General features: G+C 37.2%; 1 protein-coding gene across 2 annotated transcripts in view; it reads right to left on the reverse strand.

Annotated features, from left to right (window-relative positions):
* LOC135203223 (uncharacterized) overlaps positions 1-9,443 on the reverse strand; it is a 131,502-nt gene extending 122,059 nt beyond the window's left edge. For both annotated transcript variants that reach the window (XM_064232981.1, XM_064232980.1), the window contains exon 1: positions 9,199-9,443. In XM_064232981.1, the coding sequence (XP_064089051.1) occupies positions 9,199-9,262 (64 nt within the window). In that variant the 5' untranslated portion in view covers positions 9,263-9,443. The remainder of the gene's footprint in view (positions 1-9,198) is intronic.
* Between the last annotated feature and the right edge of the window lie 419 nt (positions 9,444-9,862).

The following is a 9,862-nucleotide window of genomic DNA, read 5'->3' on the forward strand; positions in this document are numbered from 1 at the left end:
AGGGGTCAGTTGTCTGATGCGCCTTCTCCACTGCATGCATCAGACATGGTTTATTGTTTGGCAAATGGGTTTTTACGACTGCATGCCCTTGCTGTCATCAATCACAGTTATTGACGTTGGGCCCAGCCTTTTACTAAAAATTAAGACTGCAAGGCAGCAGTTTCCTCAGTTATTGGCTGTGTCTAGCCTTTTACTAAAAAGGAAGACTGCAAGGCAGCAGTTTCCACAGTTATTGGCGGTGGGCCTAGCCTTTTACTGAAAAGGACTGCATGGCAACAGTTTCCACAGTTTATTGGCGGTGGGCCTAGCCTTTTACTCAAAAAAAAAGTAAGACTGCACGGCGTCAGTTTCCATTTTTTTCCAGTTATTGGCGGTGGGCCTAGCCTTCTAACTGAAAAGGACTGCAAGGCAGCAGTTTCCACAGTTATTGACGGTGGGCCTAGCCTACTCAAAGGAGAGACTGCATGGCAGCAGTTTCCTCAGTTATTGGCTATGTGTCTAGCCTTTTTACTCAAAAGTAGACTGCAAGGCAGCAGTTTCCACAGTTATTGGCGGGGGGGCCTAGCCTTTTACTCAAAAGAGAGACTGCACGGCAGCAGTTTCCTCAGTTATTGGCGGTGGGCCTAGCCTTTTACTCAAAAGTAAGACTGCAAGGCAGCAGTTTCCACAGTTATTGGCGGTGGGACTAGCCTTTTACTAAAAAGTACGACCGCATGGCAACAGTTTCCATAGTTATTGGCGGTGGGCCTAGCCTTTTACTCAAAAGGGAGACTGCAAGGCAGCAGTTTCCTCAGTTATTGGCGGTGGGCCTAGCCGTTTTACTCAAAAGTAAGACTGCACGGCAGCAGTTTCCACAGTTATGGCGGTGGGCATAGCCTTTTACTGAAAAAGGACTGCAAGGCAGCAGTTTCCACAGTTATTGGCGGTGGGCCTAGCCTTTTACTGAAAAGGACTGCAAGGCAGCAGTTTTCCACAGTTATTGGCGGTGGGCCTAGCCATTTTACTCAAAGGAGAGACTGCACGGCAGCAGTTTCCTCAGTTATTGGCTATGTGTCTAGCCTTTTACTAAAAAGGAAGACTGCAAGGCAGCAGTTTCCACAGTTATTGGCTATGGGTCTAGCCTTTTACTAAAAAGTAATACTGCAAGGAAGCAGCTGTCGTTTTAGTCACCCTTACGACACGCAGGACCTACTATGGTTGTAGTATTCTTACACCCTTACCACAGGGGTGTAAATAAGGAAAAAAGTCTATTGGGATCTTAAACGGAAACATGAGAATAAAATGAAATGGTTGACCAAAAGCCCGTGGACCACAACCCCAATCACGAATTTGTCGTCAACCTACCAGATAACACATATTCTCTATTTCTTTTTTTTTTATTCTGCCGAAAATATACTTGAAAGTTGCGGTAGCTTAGCTATGATTGGTTGATTGTAACATGTTTGAATAACTTCGTCATATTTTATACAAGTGCTCGGTGATCCGAATGAAAACTTATTTCATAAGCAAATTTTTCCACCAAACATCTGTTATGCATGTTAATGATGCTATCGAGTTGAGACACTATAAAACAAATATCAAACATATATAAATGCAAAAATGAAGAGCATCTTGAAACATGTTTCGAAGACAGCTTTTCATGCAGACCTTTTTGTGGTTTTCATACAGTTTTACACAGAATGGAATAAATCACACTAAACATTAAAATAAACGTGTTATTACCAAAATGTTCTTGTGACTGAATCTTATTCAAAACGGGGATTCAACAGAAGTGACTGTCTGACAAATTTTATGGAGAGGTAAAGCGAACACCCACTAATATCTTTTATGGGGAGGTAAAACGCTGGTGCGCCATCTAAATGCTCATATTATGCGTAAACATTCTTTTTGAAAAATTCATAGCAAAAAGGAATAATATAAGTAGGTACAGCGCAAATATCTAAAACGTAGGTCTACGCTGCACCGGCCTTTTGCATACACACAAATTTGATCTAAACTAAAGAATAGTCCTAGCATTACATAAAACACAAAATTATATAAACTACACTAATAATTGAAAATTCTTTAAATGACTTTAATAGGAAAAGACAGTTTTCAGTGTGGGAAACATGCTAAGTCTAGGTTACTGTGTTGCCTTATAAACGGAAAACGCACACACACACCCTTATACTATATATATACTCGTAAATATATATATATATATATATATATATATAATATATATATATATATATATATATATATATTCAATGTAGCACGAAAGTCCACGTGTTTGAGAATATCATCAAATCCACGTAAGAAGGCGCCCTCTTCGTGGATTTTATTACACACACACGCACACACACACACACACACATATATATATATATATATATATATATATATATATATATATATATATATATATATATACAGAAAGTATTGTTTGGAAAGCAGTTATTATTTAAGTATTGTTGCAAGATATTAAGGACATTAAAGTTTACTGTAGGGTTGCAGCAATATATAGATATATATATATATATATATATATATATATATATATATATATATATGTATATATACGCGTGTGTGTGTGTGTGTACGCGAGCCCGCGCTTGTGTGCGTTAAGTTTATCATTACTTGTCAAGAAGCATACAAATGCTGCAATTGAAGGAAGCAGGCTCCCTGTTTATGGCAAAAAACAGCTCTAGCCATGTAACAGCACCAACAGGGATAACTTACCTGTATCTCTCAGCAAATGAAAAAAGGGTGATAATGGAAGAAACAATATAATATTTATCGAGGAACGGAAATGCCTGGAATAACTAAAAGTGGTGAGTGTGAACTACCCCGATAGTGGCTGTTCCGTTTAAAATACCAACCCGAAATGTTTCAGTTGTGATTTTTGTGCCTCTTACGTTCTCAGCAGGGGCTAATCCTTGCAAAATGTTTATAATTGCATGTTCCTTCTAATACTGGGTGTGATTTATTCCAATTTGCGTTAGATTGTATGAATAACGCATAATGAGTTTTGCATGATAAACTGTATCCGAAACGCATTTCAAGACGTTGACTTCGGCGACCGTGCTATTAAATCTTATACTTACGAGGATATTTTGTTCATAGTCTCGCACCTCCATAACATTAATTACGAACATAACATTTGTATCATTGAGAAATTTAGGTAATTAGAAAAGCTCTCTTTGGATAACCAAGTTCTTGTATGAAATATAACGATGTTATTCGGACATTTTGTACTCAACCAATCATTGCCAAGCTACCGCCCACTTTCAAGTGCATTTTCGCCAGAATGAAAATAAAATAGCCCAGTATAAATAAGAAATGGGATCAGTACCTTAGGCCAAGGTTTGAATTTCGCTCTGTCAACTATACTCTGTTTTTTTCCATCTGTCCTCCCGCCTGTGGTGTTTGCGTATGGTAACACTGCGTCCCGGGCTCTAGATAAATACATTCAGCTTACATTCAACAATTATGATAATGTTATATTTTGAATATTAACGGTGCAATTCGAATACAGTAAATTATTAAAACACTTTTTAATTGCAAATGTACACCCAGATATCCTTTTATTTACCTAAAACTTACTCAAAGCGTAACTATTTAAAGCCTGGGACGCAGTGTTACCAAACGAAAACACCACAGGCGGATGGACAGATGGAAAAAAACAGAGTATAGTGCAATGAACAGCGTGGAAATTACGGAAGGACTGTGCAATCTGGAAAAGTATAGTGACCTTACCAGTGAAGAAGATGTCAACGTAGTTAAGGGAATTTCCTATGGAAATATGAAAAATTCAGACGCCTGAAATTTCCCTGAAGGATTTATGGTTCCATCACTGAACTAGAAAATTATAAGAACACACACATGACGGAAGCAGACAAATCAGGTACGTTGGAAATTTTACATCGAGGTGAGTGCATAAACAAAATGGATAGCCTTCTGGAGTGATGACAATACATACAAAGAATTGAATAAAAATTCTCAAGACAATGTGGCTATAGTAAATTCACATCAACCGTGCATCTGATGTCTAGGCCAGTCCCTTACGACGCTCCTGATTGGCTGTTGATAAGCCAATCACAGGGCTGGAAACTCTCAGTCTCTCTCGGTGTTCACATAGCCAGGATGTATTTTCCACCTCTCCTAAGGGATACGTCTTTCAAAAGTATCCCTCATGAGAGTTGGAACATGCATCCTGCCTATGTGAACTCTCGAGAGAGACTGAGAGTTTACAGCCCTGTGATTGGCTTATCAACAGCCAATCAGGAGCGTCGTAAGGGACTGGCCTAGACATCAGATGCACGGTTGATGTGAATCTACTACAGTAATTCAAATTGCAAAGTGAAAAGGCTACTAAAAGGAAATGAAAACGTATAAAAAAGACAGTAGCGTGTGACTGCTCACACTTCCTGTAAGATAATAATTACCTCATATCAGTTGGTTTTGCATCTTGGAGTCTAGTAATGTACCTGGTATTCCTAACCAGCAATGGTTGGCACTGTCTCTGATGCTAATATCAAGAAAAATGTTGGGATGATAAACAACTCGATCATGTACAGTCTAATAGTGAATCCAGGCTTGTGAGTTTTGATGTGGTATCACTATTCTCAAAAGTCCTTGTTGATGATTTGCTGCTATTGTTTTTGGATTGTTTAAAAAAAAAACAGCTGGATAGACCATTTTGAAAGGACACTCTAATTGAAAGGGTTAAATCATGTGTAAAAGAAAGTCAATTTGAATTAAGTGGGAAATTTTACTCTCAAAATTTTGTCATGGGAATAGGTAACCCTTTCTTTCCAGTGTTGGGTCATTTGTATATGGAATTTTCAAAACAAATTATTAAACAAAATCATTCAACGTAATGTAGTATTAATCCGATATGCTGATGATATAATTTGTGTATGGCCATGGAACAAGATTGTAGATAACTTTTTTGAACAGGTAAATCAATTGGTACCTTAGTTTAAATTTCCTATGGAAATGGAAAAGACGGGGTGCCCATCCTTTTAGGATTGCCTATTACATGAAAATTGTAATATGTGTAGTTACGGTGTTTACAGAAACTTTATCAGCATTTTTCCTTGTGTGCATATTTATTTTGGTCAAAGCAATAAGGTTAAGAAATCAGGGTTCACAGCTATGTTTTCAAGAGGATGAAGTATATGTAAACCTGAATATATTGGTGGTGAAATAGGTAAGATTAGGAATACATGAAAGAGACTGAAATGTCCTTACTGTGTGTTAGGCAATGCATTAGAAGCGGCGAAAAAAAAACTGATTACCAAAACAAAAAATAAACTTACTGACATTTTTTGTGCTACCATAATAATAATAATAATAATAATATAATAATAATAATAATAATAATAATAATAATATAATATGAAAGATCACCCCATCTTAAGAGATTTGGAGTTAATGTAGCATTTAGGAGCAATAAAACAATTAACCATTTTCTTATAAAGAACTCGCCAACAAAACTAAGGGATGTGCATATATACTTCATGTAGGTCTTGTGATAACTTTTATATTGGTCAAACTGGAAAAACACTCGAAAAGAGAATAGAAGAGCATAAACAATGTGTAAGATACGCACAGATGAAGAGTGAAATCTCTGTCAATTTTAGTGAAAACAATCACAAAGTCAACTGGGAAGGGGCAACAAAGATAGCTTATTCTAATAATGCAACAGAAAGGAATATCCCTGAGTTTAGTTTTATACAAGAAAGTTATGGCCAAAACGTGACTATTAGTTAAGGTATGTATAAACTTGATCCTATAATTTCAAAAGAAATTCGAAATTCATAAAATGTTTCAGTTTCCAGGCAGGTAGTAGATATGAGCTTTGTGGCCCCTCTCCGAACTTTTACAACTGGAAAAGTTTGGAACTTTAGTCTCCAGCAGTTGGGATACTTGTTCGTCTTGTCCCCCCACCATACTTACATGTTGTGACTCCTACCACTAAGTATCAATCGTTCGTTGATGACTTGAAAATAAAGTCGCAACTTGCCAGAACTTACGCTGCCTTTATTTTTTCAACTGTGGTGATGTGATTGTGTGTGTGTATATATATATATATATATATATATATATATATATATATATATATATACTTATACATACATATATTCCCCTTCGGTTAACATACATGAAAATATATTAACTCCGAGGTAGAGCAAATTAGATAGTAAAGGACCCTTGTAGCTTAATACATACATATTATATATATATATATATATATATATATATATATATACATATATATATATTTATTTATGTATATAATATTTTAGGGCATAACAAGAGTTAATGCAAATATTTGGGGAAATGAAAGAAAATGTCAATCTGAGTAGAAAATGCTCTATAAACATGCATTTTAAGGCTTTATTTGTGGGTGAGGTGAATTTTGAAAATAAACGTTATCATTAACCCTTACTGGACGGGCAATTATATCGATATGCAGCTCCTTGGGCCGGGTAAACTTTGAGGTTGGCCAATTTACAAAAAAAAACACATCGGTGGAAAGTGGAAAATACGCAAATGCACATGGTAAATAAAAAAATTCTAAAAAATTTTCCCTACCTTCCACGAGAAGTTGAAAATGACTATTTACAACCCCTTGTGGAGCCTTTTTACAAGACAATCGTAAATTTTACCAACTTATATATGTTTTTCTAATAAATAGATTTTTTCATTTTGTATAATTATAATTACTGCTCACACAATATCAAAACAGATACGAAATAAAATCAGTAACAAATTCATAGCATATTTGTTGAAAAATAATTACATAAATTTACCGAGAACGAAGATTCAGTAACTTTTTTTTTTTTACTTTTGCATGTTTTTTTCTAATATTTCTTTGCACTTTGTAAAATTACATTTACACCCATCATACTATCGTAAAAGGCAAGAACAAAAACCAACAGCAACCCCTTGGTATATTTACAAGCAAATTTACAAAAAGGCATCATGTGAGACAGAGCTGTAATACATTCCCCCTTGGAATTACAAACAGAACTAAAGTCCTGAGGATTCGTGGTTTTGACCAGTGTAAAAGTTGCCATTATTGAGTTTATGGGCTATAGAAGTATTGGGACCTCTTTCCACCCGATTCTTTCCATATCGATGGCGCTTAATATTGTTTATCTACAGGATCAATCCACCCACCACCCCAAACCTGTTATTACTACTCCCGAGGATCAATCCGTCCATTAAGGGTTAATGGCCGAGTAAGATGGCAAGCACGGGATGTTAGAGTACGCATGACTATGGGGAGGGGGACTGCGGGAAGGAGTTGATTACTTCACTTATAACTCTAAACTGCCTCACTTTTCTGTCAAGAGCGTATTCGGGTTACAAGTGTCAGATTCCACATACATTTTGTGAGTAAGAAACTTGAGACAATGCCTTACTGTTCCAGTAATGTGGAATATGCAGATGTAATGTTTACTTATGGGTTTTGCAACAATGAACTCCACTGTGATAAAAAAAAAAAAAAAAGGAAATCGGCGATTAGGCCGATGTGAATAAAATACTTCCAAATCAAATGCATTCTTTAGATACTGAACAAAAGGGAAAAATGCGAGTATCATTGAAACCTCCTCCCTCTCCATTAATGGTATTCACTAGAATTCGATAAAGGAAAGAAAAGCAAGCCTATTCATTAAATTCCAATCAAAGACTTAAAACGTTTTTTCAAAAATCTCTCATTCTCCATTAAAAGTATTCATCATACACCACTCGAAGTGAAAAAATGCTCTGTCTCTGTCAGACGAAAAAGATTGGAAACATTATGGAAAATGAACTTTTTTTCAGTAATTCCTGAAAAATGTAGTAGGTATGTATATTTATGCAGTAATCGAAAGAGGTAAAAAAGCTGACGTTCAACGTGCAGTAACCTCCCTACCTGCATTCCATCATCATGATTACTGTCATTATCACTTATTCAACATAGGCCTAACCCTGACTCCTGATTCAACAATTCCGTGAGATAAACTACACAAAACGGAAGGATGCATAATACTGTCTCCCGTTTTCGTTGCGGAAATAAACATTATACGCTGTCTTTCATGATTGACATGTGTTCGCGCTCTAATACTACAAAGATATTACAAAGTGTACTACAAATCTTGACGAAATTCTTTCTAACAGTGTTACCGGTACTTACTAATTGATCAATAAACCCTTAACATTTTCAGTTTTCATATGACGTCATATTACTTAGGTACTCGTGTCCACTAACGTGTGATTTCGGAGCCAGGTGCACGAGGAAAGTTCCTTTTGTTTTGCATTCAATCTCGGCCATTCAAACTGTCGTGATAGGCAATATATTCAGCATTCATTGTAACTGGGTAATGAACGGCATGCGTCTAACCTTTTAACGCTAATCGGAAATGAACCATGCGTGCTCGGATGTGAATACAGGTTCTCATTTATTCCAAGGGCTCATAGCCGCATTCACTCCGAATATTGGTGTACAGACGTCAGCGTTTAAGATCCTTTAGATTTGTATCACTACGAAACGATGTCCAAGTTGGGGTTTCGTGAAGTGGACAAAAGAGCACGGTTACAGTGATAATGGTTAAATTAAGCACTCTTACACTATACTTGACGATTCTCTTTGTATTGCAATGAACTGCCAGTGAATTTTAGTCTTTTGTATTATCGTTGTATTTGTTATTTTTTATTTTTATTTTTTTTTTTTTGTGCGTGTGGGTATGTGAGTTGTTGTGCAAGCATAGGCAGTCGTCGTATAGTAATTCTCACGGACGTGTGCCTGATTCGGACAAACTAGCCGTTTCTTTCGGTATCTTTAAAAAACACAAAGTAAAAATTTCAACGTTCTCTAAAATGCTTGCTAAAACGATGCCTGCATAGTTCCGGGTGTTTTGAAACTGAAGTAGGCCTCTCTCTGTATAAGTATGAAGTGTTTCCGATGGCCTGGCATACAAAGAGGCGGCCAATCTAACCTCGCGCACTTTGGACGTTTTGTACCTTTGGTCATAACGAGTATATTCAATGTGTTTTTGGGAGATAGTCTCATTGGGGCATAGGTTCATTTGGGAAAAATTAGGTTCGGAAATATAAATTTATAGCCGTATCTAAGACAGCCATCAAACTTTCTATAAGTGATGATTCTTCCAACTCCACTCGAAGTAGTCCAATAAATTTAAAAAACTACTCTTGACTACTTACAGAAGAACAGTGGTACTAATATCCACAAGGACGCCCATAGCCACGATTTCGGAAACCCGACCATCTGGGAGGAGCCTCCAGATAGGACGGCGGAGGACAGTTGTGCCGCGGGAATGCACGGAGAACAAGATCTCTGGGCGCCGATCACTGCTCAAGGAACTGCTGCCGCTCACTGCGACAGTCCCACACGCTCTGCTGCTCTGCTGCTCTTCTTCCTTAGAGTTGACACGAGCGCCGGTGATGACTGAAGGTCATCCACTGAAAGGAGAGTGGGCGCCGCATATGTTACTGTGTTCCAGCCTAAACGCATTAACTCCCATGGCTGCGATCATTATTGATTCGAAACCACATAATTAAGCATGCAATTCCTCAGTCTGGCCCAATTTTTTTTCCCTTGTAAACTTAACTTAGAAAACAATGAAGAGTTGAAAATCAGAAGTTGCATTAGGTTAAGCTGGCCTTATGCCAGCATAGGCTCTTGCGCTTTGGCAACTCGTGTGATCGAAGAAGAGATGAAATCGCGCATATATAACGCGTGTAGTACGATGTTAGTTCTGAGTAATTGGCGGTCAAAGTTAATTACTGATTACGACCGAACAAAATGGTGCAATATATTGCTATTATACTTTAAATTAAATGTTTAGGCTAGCCCTTTCAAGCGGTT

Source organism: Macrobrachium nipponense, chromosome 33, assembly GCF_015104395.2.
Source record: "Macrobrachium nipponense isolate FS-2020 chromosome 33, ASM1510439v2, whole genome shotgun sequence".
Classification (NCBI taxonomy): domain Eukaryota; kingdom Metazoa; phylum Arthropoda; class Malacostraca; order Decapoda; family Palaemonidae; genus Macrobrachium; species Macrobrachium nipponense.